Source organism: Topomyia yanbarensis, chromosome 2 (genome assembly GCF_030247195.1).
Source record: "Topomyia yanbarensis strain Yona2022 chromosome 2, ASM3024719v1, whole genome shotgun sequence".
Lineage (NCBI taxonomy): Eukaryota > Metazoa > Arthropoda > Insecta > Diptera > Culicidae > Topomyia > Topomyia yanbarensis.
Window position 1 is genome coordinate 312,701,088 of NC_080671.1, and position 17,131 is coordinate 312,718,218.

The 17,131-nt window shown below is 39.0% G+C and overlaps 1 protein-coding gene across 3 annotated transcripts in view; it reads right to left on the reverse strand.

Annotated features, from left to right (window-relative positions):
• Window positions 1-17,131, reverse strand: part of LOC131683577 (serine proteinase stubble) — a 258,242-nt gene that overhangs the window by 64,634 nt on the left and 176,477 nt on the right. For 2 of the 3 annotated variants that reach the window (XM_058965669.1, XM_058965668.1), the window contains exons 4-9: window positions 15,397-15,739; window positions 14,914-15,182; window positions 14,691-14,836; window positions 14,355-14,631; window positions 7,427-7,616; window positions 6,969-7,266 (exon numbers count right to left, since the gene is read on the reverse strand). In XM_058965669.1, the coding sequence (XP_058821652.1) occupies window positions 6,969-7,266; window positions 7,427-7,616; window positions 14,355-14,631; window positions 14,691-14,836; window positions 14,914-15,182; window positions 15,397-15,739 (1,523 nt within the window). The remainder of the gene's footprint in view (window positions 1-6,968; window positions 7,267-7,426; window positions 7,617-14,354; window positions 14,632-14,690; window positions 14,837-14,913; window positions 15,183-15,396; window positions 15,740-17,131) is intronic. The other variant, XM_058965670.1, reaches the window with a different exon arrangement.

The window sequence follows — 17,131 nt, forward strand, 5'->3', positions numbered from 1 at the left end:
TTTTTGCCTGCATCCCTCAGTTCCCACGGGTGCTGCTGACTCGGCAGACTGGTCTGACCGGCCGGCCTAGTGGCGAATGTTGAAGATTATTTTTCTTCGAGACTTCCTACTCGACGAAAGGATGATCCCAGAAAGGCACGGCTGATGCTGCAATCTGTGGTGGAAGGGGGGGTGGGTCAAAACCAAGCAATGGAAGAGATCAAACAAATAAAAAGCAATTTAAACAGACTGCAGTAGTAAGTGTGCCGGAGTTACACTCAACCGCTTCGTTCGTGGTCAATGCAATCGAAATCGGAGTTGTTTCGCCTCTTCTGCCTAGAGCACGTACATGGGGCTGTGTCGGTCGTTGGTAGGTGTTGGAACATGTAGAAAGAGAAAAATCTTGGAAAAAGATTCAATTTTCTGTCAGTAATAAGCTTCTATTAGGATATTGTACAGCACATATTGATAACTCTGGTTGTAGCATTGAAGCTTACTTCCCAAAATGAGTATGGTTAAACACGAAGTTTTTCACTGAATCTGAGCACTTGTGACTGTTTGCGCGCTGAAGAAAAACTTTCTTATCAACCAACGCGAGAAAATCATGTGCTGTGTAAAATTTCACTTCGTAGTGTAAACTGAAATGTGGTGTGAACTGGTGGTGAGATGTGTGATAGAAAAGACGATGCTAATCGATGTTATCGTAGAAGGCCATGCATCAAACTAACTTCGTCGTAGGATTTTGGATCAATCTTATGCTGACATCGAAGCTCTAGGTGTAACCATGGAAAACGTTCGAATCCAAGAAAAGGAGTGGCTTGGTGATTCTTTCAATAACCAACCTGATCATGTTGTTCACAAGGTATAAATCGCTAGAACCATAAAGGAACGCAAGCAAGACCGCATCATGCGACGATTTCATAACAAACCTACTTGGAACAAAAGCGAAACGGGCATAACTTGTTTCTCCTGTGGAAAACATGGACACATTTCGAAGTCCCCTGGTTCTCAACTGGGACAAATGCCGATTTAGAGTTACAGAATACGATTTCTTAGGCTTTAGAATTAACCAGCAAGGAATTATTCTCCCTGACACGAAACGAGATGCAGTTGTGAGTTTTCGGCAACCAGTTAATGAAAGCGAAGTGAGAAGCTTTCTAGGCTTGCCAATTATATGGGAATATTTATACCAAATTTGACTACAATTGACGAGCCTCTGCGAAAGTTAACGAAAAAGGCGATTAATTTCTTTTGGGGCGACTCAGAGGAATCTTCTTTTCGGGAAACAAAAGCAAGACTTGCAAATGCCAGCTGTCTTCGATTTAATAAATCGGACAATAGAACATCAGTCGTTGCGGATGTGAGTCCTTATGCGATGGGAGCCGTCCAAACATACATCGTGAATGAGGCACGGGTTATCTATTTTGCGTCCAAATCGCTGACAAATGCGGAAGGATGGTACTGCCAAACAGAAAAAGTGGCACTTGCTTTAGTGTGGATTGTTTGACGTTTTCAGTAATACTTAATTGGTAGAGAATTTGAACTGATGACAGATTGTAAAGCTTTGACGTATCTTTTCACCCCAGCTTCCCGTCCATGTGCCCGTATCGAGCGTTGGGTACTACGAATACAAGGATTCAAGTACAAAGTAAAGTATATTCCAGGACAAATGAATATAGTTACTATCTAGGCCAATGTTTTTCAACCGGGGGTGAATTCACCCCCAGGGGGACGTCAGATTATGAATTATTGCGGGTAAATTTAAACTTGTTATCCTAATATTTCCATCGAATTATTGACTCTATAATACAGAGACAATAATTGGATGGAAATATTAGGATAATAAGTCGAAATTTACCCGTAATAATTCATAATATAGGCTATTTGATAAAAATAAGGAACTTCTGGTGCGTGAAATTGTTGCATCTGCTGCAATATAGAGATGGGCCATTCGTTCGCGAACGGTTCAAGTGAACTGGTTCTTCGAAGAGAATGAGCGAACGGAAGTTCTTTTTAAAAGAACGGTAGTTCTCAATTCTCTTCAAAGCGAATGAACTGAACCTGACCCAAAGCCGTTTGGCGAATTTCTCGGACCGATTTTTAGGCGAACGAATGAAAATGAACCGACTTGCCGTCCCACAAACCGCTCTCTGTGCTCTCCCAGAATGGAACCGGCGAAGAACGACTCATCACATTCTCTATTTCTCTAGTTATACATCATGAAGAAATCGCTACCCTTGATGAACTTGTTAAGCATACAGGGGTATAATAGTTTGGGCACCATCTGTTTGGTTCCTCTCCAAGAATCGAATGTTGTGAGAGACATTCGCTAGATACAAGTAAAATATCAGCTGAACGGAAGAACGGTTCATCTGAACTAGTTCTTTTTACAGCACTGTTCAGTCGGGAATGGTTCTTCGAAGTGAACTGTTTCGCCCATCTCTACTGCAATAGCTACTGCCTAGAAGTGGGAAGAGATAAAAAGAGCAAGTACGGAAGATGACGAAATTCAAAAGGTTGTGAAAGCTTTGGAAACTGGGTGCTGTGATGATTTACCTCTACCGTTCAAAATGATATATAAGGAGCTCAGCCAAGTTGATGGTGTATTGTAGGGAGTGGATCGAATTGTAGTACCAAGCATACTGCAGCATCGAGTCATACAACTGGCACACGAAGATCATTCGGGAATAAGAATCATGAAGGGTCATTTACGGGCCAACGTGTGGTGGCCGAAAATGGATCAGCAGGAAATACGTCAAATCATGTCGAGGATGCACATTGGTAACAGCCCCAAACCCTACGCACCAAAAAATAATGAAATTTAAACGACATGTAAATCAATACGAATGTAAACATACAACGATTGAATTAAAAATTTGATTGAAAATTACGTTAAAATCAATTAGAGCATCAAACAGCATATAATTTTACACTTTCATTCGTGTAATATTACATGTCATTCATTTTACAGCAGTTTTCAAGTAAAAATACATTGAAGTGCATTGGTTTTCCGTTTAAAGAAACTGTAATTTTCAATCCACGTGTAAAATTCTAATAAAATTTGTTGAAGAAAGCACGACAAGTCGTATGTATTTGTGGTGGAACTTAATTTTACATTTATATTCATGCTCCAAATATGTGCATAAAAATAAACTTAAAATTACAAAATATTTTTTTCTGTGTACATAATAGATAGAGTACTGGAAAAATTACTCGCGTGAGGGGTTAAATTGGTTGTTGAAGGAAAACATAAACTACGAAGTTAGTCTTGGCGGTCTACATGAGAAGGCTGATTGTTTGATCGAGATCTTGAAGAAATCGGTGGACACATTAGTGCTGGTACAGTTCATCAAATCGAAGAAATCGTGCAAATGGTACAGTGTGGAACTACTGGAGATGAAACGACGACGGGATAAGGCATATAGAGCGTATCGACAGCAGAACTCGAATTATGCGTGGACGGTGTACAAAGTATATCGCAATGAATATTCGTGTACCCTGCGTCAGTAAAAAGGAATATGTGCAACGCAGTATTGATGAGCATAAAAGTAACAGTACAGAATTGTGGAGGATTTTGAAACGACTGATCAAACCTGAGGGAAATCGTCCCAAGTCCATTATGTTCGACGGCATCGAGGTACAGGAACAGGAGGAATTGATAGTAGCACAAAGTTTAATGCCTACCTCGTTAACAGTGTTAAAGAAATCAGTAGTTCAATCGATGATGCAGAGGAATCCCGATTGATTAGTGGAATGTTTACGAACCAACGTTTTGGGCAATTTGAACCCACAACATTACAAAAGCTAAGGTCAGTTATTTAGTCATTAGATGCAAAAACCGATTCGGATGGCATTAGTTCCAGAGTGTTGAGAGATTCGTTCGACTGTGTTGGAAATATGCTACTAGACGCGATTAACGAGTCGTTAAAGACAGGAGTTTTTCCCAGTTCATGGAAGGAGTCTATAGTAGTCCCAATTGAAAAAACTCAAGGAACAAATAACGCAGAATTCAGGCCAATTAACATGCTCCCTCTTTACGAAAAATAGTAGGAATTAATTGCTAAGGAATAACTGCTAAATTTTGTTTCAATACACAAGCTTCTAACACCAGAACAAATGGGTAATAGAAAAAAACCATTCTTGTAAAACGGCTTTAAATCTGGTTTTGGACAAGTGGAAGAAAAGCCTAGAGAAAAGACGTTGCGTAAAATTCTAAAATACTGTGGTATAAACTTGTTTGCTGATTGCTGCTACTGAAAAACTGAATGGTGATCGAGAAAGTTTGAGTTCTTGGCTAAAATTTAAAAAACTGAAACTAGACGTGACGAAAACAAAATACATATTGATTGGGAAAAGCCAATGAACAGTGATTGTGTTAATGCGGGAATAATTGTGATAGAACGTGTCAGTGAAATAAAATACCTGGGAGTGATTATAGATGAAAATCTAAGTTCCAAAAAAAAAACACATCGACTACACTATCAAAAAGATCGCGAATAAATATGGAGTTCTGTGTCGGTTAAGCAAAGAATTTATCTGTACAAAACATTAATATCGCCGCATTTTGATTTTTGCCCTTCTATAATATTCCTTGCTAACGAACAACAGATGAACCGTCTTCAGAAGTTGCAAAACAAAGTGATGAGACTTGTTCTACGATGCAACAGAAGAAGCACCAATTCGAACCATGTTAGATGCACTGCATTGGCTTTCGGTGAGGCAACGTGTTACATTTCTCACCATTCTCCTAATTCATAAAGTGGTAAGAGGGCTAGCGCCAGAATATCTGCATTCACGAATTGTACGGGGTAGAGACCTTCACTAGTATGACCAGGACGAGAACCAATGATTAGGAAACCACTCCCGTCGCGCCCATGGGAACAAGTTGTCATCGATTTTTAGGACCACTTTCGGAAGGTGAACATGTATTGGTATACATTAACTATTATATAGTAGATTTTTGGAGATTGTCGTGATGTTCGAAATTTCTACCATATCAACTGTTAAGGAACTTCTGACCATTTTTTCGCAATATGGCGTACTTGAGGTACTACGGGCAGATAATGGCCACCATTCCTCCAACCTCACAACAGGTGGAAAATCACCATCTGAACTGATGTTCGGCTGTCGAATCCGCACCAAAGTACCAAGTGTTCCAAGTACTAAAATGGATTTTGGTGAAGGAATGAGAGAACGGGACATGATAGAGCAAGAGAAAGGATAGCTGTATGCAGATTATCATCGTAGAGCAAGATTAGAAAGCATTGAGGTTAGATATGAAATCATCGCCAAACGAACCAAGAAAGATGACAAGCTGTGTGCTGATTTCGCGTCTGAAGTACATAAAGTGACTAGCAAGAAAGAAATTGACATAACGATTCGTTCAAATTCGTCTGACAAGGAATACAGGCGCAGTGCGGCACATTTGAAGAAGATCATATCAAGCGAGGAAAATGCTATTAATGCTGAGCCGCTACCAACCGAATTATCTCGAGCAGGGCAAGCTTGTTCGAAGTCGTTTGTCTCGCAATCAGGAAATATAGAAAAATCATTGGGTTATAACGAACACATGAGTAAGTGTTCCGGACGATTTCCGTCTGAGTCTACCCGTTTTAGAGATTATGTAACGTATTAATTTGGCTTGATTTTTTTAATATTTTGTCGTCTAAAACATAGGAGGTAATAACCTTGTTTCAAGAGCGGCATGCTGAGAAACTGGGAGTCAGGAAGGGAGATTCATTCGAAGCGGTACCGGTACAGCGAGTACGTGGAAAAGCCGGTCGATCTTTTATAAGAAGATTCCGGAAGCGGGGAAGCCAAAGGAACCCACAAAATACGTGGAGTTTATAGGTGTCTGTTGGTGAAGATACAACAAATAAACAAATGTCTTTATAAAGTCATACAGACAATTCCAAACATTGTTAAAGTTAATACAGATTTTTTGCAAAATCATCAGACGGCAATTACCGTCTATTTTTCTTACGGTATATTGAACCTATCGTGTGATTGATTATACTTCATGAAATTAATAATAGCGAACTATTTTGACAGAAAAGTGACATTCGACCGATTTTCTACGTTTTTTATCATTTTGAGAAATTGAACTCATCACATATAATGGAAAGAGTCAAACGAACAATTTAATGGAGGTTCATTTCATTGAATCGTTTTTTCTTGCAATGGTGCAGCCACATGGTGTCTCTTTTCTCACCTTCTACTCTAGTGGAGACGCATGGTTCTTGCTATGGGTTGTTTCCAGAAGCTAGTGCAGCATTCTATACATATATGCAATCTTCTTTATATGCGAACAAAAAACTGGGTATGTATCGCATTCAATGTGAGGTGGGTACATAAGTTGATGAAGGCGAAGAGCTCTTTTCATAATTCTGTATCATTTTTGAGCTACAACGCTGTTCACGAGGCCAAATGAGACTGTTCAGTGTAAAGTGCATAAAGAATTTCGCGACAACTCAATGACTAAGAAAAAGAAAATTTGTTATTCATTTGATTAAAAAGAACAGATCCGGAATTAAACAGATAACATGTTCGTAGCTTTTAAAGATTCAGCATAAAATCTACAAAATATCAAATTTTCGATTCGTTTTAATTAACTTGTACTTATCTGATAGTGAAAGTGATTGATTTATTTATTTTCGTAGATTCGGTGTATCTCAAGAAGAATTATTTCGTTGATTTAATGGCCAAACCAACGCCGAATTTCCAGTACTTGAAACATTTCAAATTCAACACCACAACGATGAACGGGGTAAACAAAACTGAGCTCCACATTTTCAATTCTCTCCACGCGTAATGGCGCAAGCATTAAGTGGCAGTATGATGATGCTCGAGCAAGCAATGCGGCTCCCTGTTCGAACTCGAATGTGCTCTGCTCTAGCGCAGAGAAAGTTTGTTTGCACAACAGCTTCAATTATTTAGCGTAACTCTGTTTGAGAAGTAATTTGAAAAGTTTTCCCCTGGCGGAAACTTACCTCTTGCAGCACCGACGGAAGCGTTCCGCCTTCGCTGAGCCGCCCCCAGCCGGTAACGGTTGCGTTTTCGCCGATTAGCAGATCATCCGTCCCCGGCAGACAAATTGGGCTTATGTGTGGAGCGAACACCAGCGCCTGTTCCAGCTTCACCAGCGCCAGATCGAACTCGTAGGTGAAGAAGTTATACTTGGGATGTACGACCTTCCTCGCGACGGCACGTTCCGTGTACGGCAATTGCTCCTGCACGTGCGAAAAGTCGTACTCGCCTACCCGTATTCGTATCTGCGACGTTAGCAGGCTAAATGAAAATTAAACGGAAAAAGAACAGCAAAACATACATTAACAGCACGGTTCGTGATGGTGCTACAATTAAATAACTGAGTTGCTACTATGTTTAGCAAATTAAGCACAAACTTTGATTCGGGATTAAATCTACTTATAACGCTAAACTCATTTACTCATCTACACAATGGCCTGCGGTGACAATCCAATTGTCGTTGATCACAGCCCCACCGCACCGATGCGTACTGGAGAACCCGAAGAAAGACGTCCGCCTCACCGACACCTGCCAGGGCCACCGGCCAAACGGGGCATTCTTTCCGCCCACGATGCGCGTTTCCGGTCGACCCATCGTTTGCACTCCGCACTCTGTGTTGGCAGAAGAAAAAAGAACCCGGTAAGATAGTAGGAGAATAACCAGCTGCATGTTTCTTTTTACGGCTGTAGACGATGGGGAGTGTGCTGGTAATTATGGCTACGAGCAAGTTTTGCAATGAATCGTTAAGGAAACTATAAATACGTCGGCGTTGTTAAGGAACACCATTTTTTACGATTGCTGTTTGATAAGGTTAAATAAATTACTGTTGTTTGTTATAAAACAAAATCTTACTTTCGGCTTATGTTTCTGCAACAGTTTATCAAATTTAATTGGCATAATGTTTTAGATCCAAACGAATAAGATTTTGACAAGAACTGACAATGTGCGTATGTACCACTATTTGTATAAAAAGTTTATTATTTCCTTTTCATGAATGCAGTATAAGAACAATAAATTGACTGATAATTATTTTCTTCTTTGATTTTTCGATTCAACTCATTACACATCAAATTGCATCACGGACAAAACGCTGTAGAAAATTACTTGGTGGACCAATCCTTTTCAAAATTTCAGAGAATAAAATAGATTTGGAATATTTATTTCATTCAGCTTTAATACCATAGCCGTACGCTCGTACCTTACGCTTAACTCAATAGGTTCTGTACAATATCTGGCTGCAGCTTCTTTTGTATGGAAACCCACTTTTTCATCATGTCTTCGTCAGATTTGACCTCCTTGGGAATGCGTCTGTAGTTTCCGCTTCATGATATTTTTCGATGGGCTTAGTTCCGATGCGTTGGGGGGCTCATGTCCTTGGGTACGAAAGTTACCCCGTTTGCTTCGTACCACTCCAGGACAACATTTGAATAGTGGCACGAAGCTAGATCTGACCAGAAGATCGTAGGGCCCTCGTGTTGCTCCAACAGAGGAATCAGATGCTTCTGTAGACACTCCTTGAGGAGGTCTCCGTTTACAGTCCCGTTAGTCACGAACGACGCACTTTGTTTGCCACATGATCAGATCACTTGCCAAATCATGTATTTATTATCGATCTTTGAAAGTTTCTGCTTCCTTACTTCCTCCGGAATACCAAACTTGTGCTGAACGATGAATAACACTAGCTCTGGAAGCGACCGGAAGTCCGCCTTGACGAATGTCACATCATACATGATGATCTAATGGGGCTTCGTCTGTATCTGGGTGTACACTGTACAGTTTACGGGCCCGTGAAATTCCCACTGTATTTTTCAGTTTGTCACGGCTCGGAGCCTTCTGCACTTTGTACATATGCAGTCCCTCCCGGTCCTTGGCTCTCTGAACGAAAGACTTGGCCAGATTCAACTATTTGGCCTCATCTCAGGTAGCATTTGGATTCCGCTTAAACTCTTTTACTACACGCTTGTGATCATGATCACTAATGGAGCATTACCACAATAGATCTAAATACTAGTCGCCGTGGTTCGTCTCCGGCAAATAAAATGGAGCATTTCTTCTAGCCGCATTTCTTCTTTCGTTGGATGTTCAGAGTTTGGTAGTAATGTTTAATCACATGACTCACCATTGACTGCACGATTCCGAGTTGTTTTCCGATGTCCCGATGAGAGAGTTGAGGATTTTCTAGGTGATTGAGAAACATCAATTCGCTACGTCGCTTTTCGGGTGACGCCATTTTTACCAATTTTCGAAAAACTGACAGCGATAAAAGTACTGTGTAAACAAAGCACTCTAAATTGCTTCTATCTAAATTTTCAAAAGAATGTATTCAATGTGTCATTTTACGTCGTTTTTTCATAATGCAATTTTTTATACAGTTTAAGATCATTGCGTTGACATTTGATATATGCTGAGAATCCATCGAATAAATTGTTCATAATGAACAAAAAGTATTGCAGTACAGTCAACCTAGCATTATCGGTATAACAACCAAATTTGTAGGGTAGTTTTATACAACACAGTTCACATATTTGGGATCAGTTATAGGATGTTGGTTGGAACAATTCTCCCTGCTAATATCTATACCCATTTTTATCCACTTTCTAAGCATTTCAATTGCTCGCTTTACATCCATTACATAATAGCTAAAGTGGTTTTGATTCAACGCAGTTTGGGGCAGGCCCGTAACCAGGATTTTGTTTTTGAGGAGGCTTAAACAATTAATGTATCAATTCTGATGAATTGAGATAGTCACAAAAAACTTTTTCTATAGTTTTTACTGTAAACAATTCAAGAACTAAATGAATAGAATTAGAATATATTGGCTCGATTGGCACGTTCCCCATGTTATTCGAAGATTTGTCATCGAATAACATTCATTTCCTTTTCCCTTCCCATCACTTTTCTGATGGGAAGGGAAAAAGAAATGAAAGAAAATGATAACATTACAACAAAAAACAATAAACAGCTGGATTCTTAGTTCCCAAAACATTATTCTTTTGGGGTTTATGAATCCAGCTACTGCTAAATCGTTCAACTCTTTGTCACACTGACCTAGCAACAATCCTTAAGTTTCAGCTCCCTGAATATAGATTCATCTATGTGTGGAGAAACAAAAATCTGCATACCCAATTGCATTGCTGCAGGACAGTTACACATCAAAAAGTATGAAATTCTGGATATTCGGATTCACAAAGATCACACGAATAATACTTAGCACACATCACGGATACTCGACCTAATGCGAAAAGTTGATAGCCACCGCAATCACTTCCTGCTTCTACAACTCACTCATCTCGAAAGATCACCAAGGCAAGAATTAAAGTAATAGTTTCTTTTGTTTCTCAGACATTATATGTCATGACCGTTGTCTTTAGTGGTTAAAAATAGCAATCTCCTTCAACATTTTCTCATTAGTTTGTTGAAACCAAACAAGATATACATTTGTTAAGAGTAGTGTTTTATCTATAATCTGCTTTTTGAAAACTACAGGGGGTTCTAGCCCCGTAGTGGTACGTTTTAGCTCCGTATTGTCGGGCCATTCGTGTAACTTTTGCCATTATATTCTGTATAGCCTCCTCATCCAATTTGCTCGACGCAGAACAACTGTTTGCCTTAAATTGCTTCTCGATTCCAACAGTTTCATGATATTTTTGAAGTTCCGTGATGGCTCAATATTATAAAAAGAGCGCAGCTCTGATGTGTTGCGTAATGTAATTAAATGGTAAGGTTTTCCTTTAAAAACCGCGACACGTATAAACGATCTAAATAGGGTGGGTGCTCCTATAGTTGAGGTGTACCAATAGTTGCAGTAGTGGGTTACACGCCTAACTAAGGTACAAACCATCGACAAATATTTTTTTATCGATTCATCGCACAAAAATTATGTGACAATAAAACTGTTATCCTTGAAATTTGCTCAAATAACTATTGAAAAAAATTATTTTCTTTGAATTTTGAGGTCCCTTGCACCTATAGTTGATATAGTGTACCTATAGTTGCAAGTCCCATAAGAAAGCAATGGGATTTGCAACAATAGGAACCGAAAATAGCGATTTCACCACTATTGGTGCATGTGTTCCTGTAGTGGTACAAGCGGTTTTGAATACATAAATTGGTTATTAAACCATCTTTATATTTTTCCTATGAAGTAGGAATTAAAAGCTTTCGTTTAGTGTATTAAAATTGCCTATAGGTCCATTCATCGATTTTTAGCAAAAGTTTTCCTTAAGTATGCGACTACATCCACCCTAGTCAATGGACAAACATAGATTCACGCTTGAAGTCTGGTAGAAAATCCATCTATGATCGCATACCACATCCAAGCCGTTGTAACTTTCAATTCCGTCAATGAAATATTTTCAAACTTGCAGGGGATATACTTGATTACTATATCTTTCGAATGCCAAGTATCAAATAAGTAGACAAATATTTTTTTGTTTATAAAGATTGGACCAAACCCGTGGGTGTTTGCTGGTAGCCTTATGAAACGTATCATAAAACTTCAAATCATCGTATCTCTAGAAGCTCTCGATGGATCATTTTGAAATTCACTGAGAAGATGCTTGGATACTGTATCTTTCGAATGCCGTATGCCAAATTTATGGTATTTTTTTGTAAATAACGGTTTTAGGAACACTGTGGGGAAATTCGCCCAGCTCTTCCCAGTCTCCGTTCGCCATTGAGAATATTTTAAACCCTCTTAACAATTTTACCCATAGCACGGGTCGCATGATACTACGGAATTGGGGTTCCCTGGTTGGTGGGTTTTTACGAACACTGCATATTAAGAAGACTGATATCTCTTTCCTTCCGTCATACGAACCAGAAGCGACAGGAGTGACATCGCCTCTATTGGAAGAAGGTAGGAAGCTCAATGTAAAAGTGTATATGTGTGTGTTCATCACTATGGGAAGTACTACCTTTACCCGCAAGTGACGTTGCTGTTACTGTCTCCAGATTCTGGACAAAGTTGACATGCAGTCTTCGGTTTTTACCACCGGAACAGGTAGCCCGTAGTGTAATTCTTAGCCGGTTAAAACAACCACTACCGATACTACACGGCTTATCTAGGATGTTCGGAGAAAGAAGCTGACATTGAAGGACAGCTTCCATAGATGGCCGAACAGCCGTTATCATCGATTTTTTGGGTAAAACGTTTCCGAATGCAGAAAAAACTAAATATTTGTCTAACATATCGTTATTTATGGCGAAATTATTTGATTTCATATTTTTTATGGGGTTGTTTTGGGTTTTTGTGAGAAAATATTGAACAAAGTTTGAATTTTTTGAAGGTTTGTAGCAATGATTTTATTACATCAAAGTTGTAGGTTTTTAGTAAATTTTTCAGTAAATAGGAAAAGTTTATAAAAATAAACTATTGCTTTTTTACTGAAAAATTGACTTAAAAGCTACAATTTTGATGCAATAAAATTATTGCTACATACCTTCAAAAAATTCAAACTTTTTTCAATCTTTTCTCACAAAAAGGCATACATCCCCTTAAAGTAATATAAAATCAAATAAATTCGCCATAATGAATATAGTGAAAATTAAAAGGTAATTGATTTTTGCTTACATTGAATAAAACCAACAGGTCATGCTGCCTGATTTTCAGCCTAATCCTTTTAGGTAAATAAAAAAATAATAGCAATACAGGCTAGTTAAATAATTATCTTCAATTTATCCACAAAATAGCAAAAACTGGAAAAATGTGCACAAAACGGCGTTCTGGCGGGGCTTATAGATAAAAAACATAAAACTAGAATTCCTCAACAAATTAGCGCGCACGACAAGTACATGTAATTAATCTTGCCTAATCCTGGATGTTCAGTTTCTTCTGCTATCGCGAAATACAACAACGAGTCGTGCAGCGCTATGCTGTGAACTCGATCAGGTTTAGTTTCTAAACAAACATTAGAACAATTTGAATTTGCTCCAAATTCTTTTGTTTCAATGTGCTACGAATACACGTAACCCGCCTACTGTTTAGTGCAATCCGGTAGGATGATAAACGTGTTAAATAGGGAGAAACAATGGTGCAAATTTTCATTCTCAAATGCCAACTTTCAGCTCAATCAAACCCAACCATGATTCAAATTCAAAGCCTCCCTTAATCATTCACTTTCAAGTTGGCGGGATTTTCATAACCAAACCGTACGTATTCATTTCAAATTGATGCTTTTTCATTCACCAACCAGAATTGTTATTGGCTCTGTAGAGCCCCGTTTAGGTTAAATGTTGACATATTTTGCGTTTTCAAGTTTACATGAACAACATGGGTTATTGACTAGGTATTTCAAGCAAAACTACTCTGAATATGCTTCTTATTCAGAGTAGTTTTGCTTGAAAAACCTAGTCAATAACCCAGTACAGAGATATTCACAGGGTCAATGAAATCGAAAACGAATGGGAAATAATCACGTATATGGCACCCCAATTCCATTTGTATTGAACTGACATAAGTCAACATCTCAGCGGGCACACAAATTATGGGCCCCACTGACAGTTCAAATTGCACTGCTCGTTTTGCTCGAAGCTCGATTTTCACTAGTCAAATACCGTACGGCATAACTCAATTTTTAGACATTTGTTAAAAAGCGAAAATAATGGACAATTAATTGAAGATATGTGTTGTTTTATGCTGTTTTCGGTTTTAGAATCGAGTCGCCCTAGGTTCGCTCTAATGTTTACAGTTTCCATGCAAAAGTGACAGCTCCGAGCGAACCTAGAGCAACTCTGATTTAAAAACGAAATCCGCATTAGAGATGTCGGCGAATAACAAAAACTTTACACCATGGTGCACCAACAAATTAACCGAACTCGACTATCACAAAATTGTGTCGAATGAAATTGCTTCTGCTTATTGTGGATCGACTTTAACGTGACGTTTTAGATGTTGGCTTTGAAATCATGGCGGCGTAGCAGATACCTGGAAATAATTGAGCAGCTCGGTTGTTTGAATGAATGATGCCAACGAAAAACAACGAATTGAACATAGTAGGCCATGATTTAATATTTGTTCTTCTTTCAAGTTCAAAACAACTTGGTGAAAATTTGCAGTTCTGGGGAGAAATAATATTGCACACCCTAATTGCCTGTGAAAATGAAAGTTTTTATTCCCCCAGCTATCACTTGATAGCGAGGATGCTTTGTACGGTTACTTCCGAACGCGTTTTCAATTGACAAATATATCCAGTCCACTCGCAGCACCCAGATTTTCAGTATTTTGCTTCAAAACTCTAGAATTACTGAAACATAAGCATATCAAGGAAGTCAAAAATTTAGATAGTAGATGGAAGAAATAAAACTATTTTCATTTTCCAATGATTTAATTGCCAGAATTTACAACTTACCGTAATTTCTCGCAGCCGATAGCGTGGATCGCCCAGGGGCTACCGTATACATCTCGGGAGACGACGAGATACCCTCGCCGCCAATCACAGTCGATAATGCCACCGCCGCCAGGCTTGTGTTGGTGACAATGCTTGCGGTACTCGTTGGTACCAACTCCGTTGAGTAGGATGTTGCTGTCGTCGGAGGTTCCGTTACTGGCCTCCGCGTGGTTGTGCTGATAATACTAGTTGTGGTCGTATATTTAACAGTAGTGGTAGTTGGTTTGGTCGGCTTGGCCTAAAAATAAATTTAAATTTCAAGATTATTTTAACGCTGAATTGCATGAAGCACCCTACCGATGGTTTTGGTTTTAATGCAGTGCTTTGAATATTATTCGAACCCGATAGGATTGGCTTCTTCGACGGCTTGCTTGGTTTAGGAGGCCGTGTTTTTGTAATGAAACTTGGCTCGGTCGTAGCCTGCCAATGGGTGGTGAAGATTCCTATGAAGTAGAAGCATGATTGTTATTTTTTGTCTTGCACGTTGTGTGCCGACGCGTTACGTAGCAAGGAAACCCACCAGTCGACATACTGCTCGCTGCCATTTCCAAGTCCGACTGTTGCGCAGGCGTCGATAAGGTAGAGTGTTTATTTACAGTGCCCTCTGTTGGCTTTTGACTAAAAAAATGACTGTTGGCGTTACTGCTACTAGAACTGCTGGAAGAGGATGACCACGGTTTATTGTGCGGATGGTGGTGTTGGTGATGGTTATGCGACGGTCGTATCACTAAGGTTCCGCCATTGCCCGGACGGTATATGGTTGTGTAGCCATTGCTACTAACGAAAGTACTATATGTTCATTCATTGACAGAATCGTTTGGTTTGGTTTTTGGGGCGCGTGGGGTGTAAGCACATGAAAGGAACGAAAAGAAAACGAATGGGGAAATTATGGTATTAGTACCTTTTGCGGCCGTTGTCCGAGGGAGTATGTGTGCAGTGAGCACTCAAACGTTAGTGGCAGTTATTTACAATGAATATTGAGAGGAAGCTACGAGTACGTTACCTAGGTTTTTGTGGCTTATGCTTGTTGCTGCCAGCCGGCTTTGGACGATAGGTTACAGTCTGATGGTAGTTTTGCGGTATCACATTATCGGACAGATTGTGCGAGCAGCAAGACCCAAACATGAATGAGTCTACGCAAACACCCACGTGCTGACCTTCGGACTTGATGCATTCCCACACAAACATACAGGTGCCGTCTATTCCGTTTACTGTACAGGGCTTAGGGGTAATTTTGAAATTTTGACTAGTACCGGGTGTCGCCTTCGCTATCCAACTTATCATGATGACCAGTAGAATCGATGATTTCCATCGACTCCACATCGTGGTGGAGCTTCTCGTTATACCTGGAACAAATAGAGCAGAGACGTTCATTACACACTTTACCCTTCAGGAATAATCAGGAATAAATATACATTTTCGTTTGCGTTGATGATGATTTAGATTGTAAGATAAGGTATGAGTCAATCAATTGCCACCGTTCGGTGGGAAAAGTTCTTCAAGCGAGAACCAATAAATAAAGACCCCAAACTGAGAAGAATTCAAAAGTAAGCCTTTTGCTAACCATTTGCTGTTTCAGTGTCCTGGTCGTAATCCATTCATTTTCCAATTAACAATAACAAGATTGAGAATTTTTAAAATGATTTTTTGAGTCAAAAAGATCTCAGTGTTCAAAACTATGTTTGCGAAATATCCACGATTCACAGAACAGAGGAATGTTTACACGTAGCAATGTTGCTTTATTCAATGAATTTCAAAACAAACTCATTATACTTACCGAGATACAGTAGTGTTTCTGGCAACAATATGTTTTGTCAGTTGCCCAAACTGGAACCGTGCCAAAAATGGAACCTTACTTTAAAAGCTTTTATTTTCAATTAGTGACATCCTAAATGTTACAAGAACATTAATTTTATAAGAATATGTGAAATGGAATGGAATGATAGAAAAAATCAGCAAATTTAATTTTATTCACTATGCGCACACCCATAAAATATAGTAAATATGACTCTCATGTTTGGAAATAGTGATATCAATAGTCAAAAGTGATATCAATAACTTCAACAAAATGTGTATTCAGCATTTTTTAAATATTTACTATTTGCAACAACAATTTTGCCAAAAGGTTCCGTTTGTTGCCAAAAATGAGACTTTTTTGTTGCCAAAAATGGAGCATGCCAAAAACGGAATCTTACTGTAGTTTCGGTGTTAGGCTTTGAGGCATTTTACCCTAAGTTAGATCATTGTTTTACTACTAAAACCATTTGAGACAAGCTGCTTTTGTGAACAAAAAATGAAACAAGATGTATATTCGCAAGTGTCAAAAATTGCAAATAAGATAGTTTGACTTCAAATGTCACCATCGAACATCAAGTATTTAAGTAGAAACAAGAGTTTGTAAGTGAAGGTAGCTTTAAATAACAAAATATGTCCTTGTACGGCCATTACTTTCAGATCTAGTTTACAAGCAGACTTCTTACTACCTCATAGAGGCGTTTATTTTGGACCGGTTCCAACAAAGTCAAAGTGACTGTAAAATCGACACCTACCTTTAACCGACAGTCCTTATGAACTTTGTTTACAAACAAGCGACCAGTTTCATTCATGAATGTACTGCATCCAACCGGCAATGCAAACAATGAGTTCCATTTAAATTTTCGTTGAGTTTTGCTGGTTGTGAAATTCAAAATAAAGGTGGATCTCATAAACACGGGGGAAAAGTACGGATTGCGATTCCT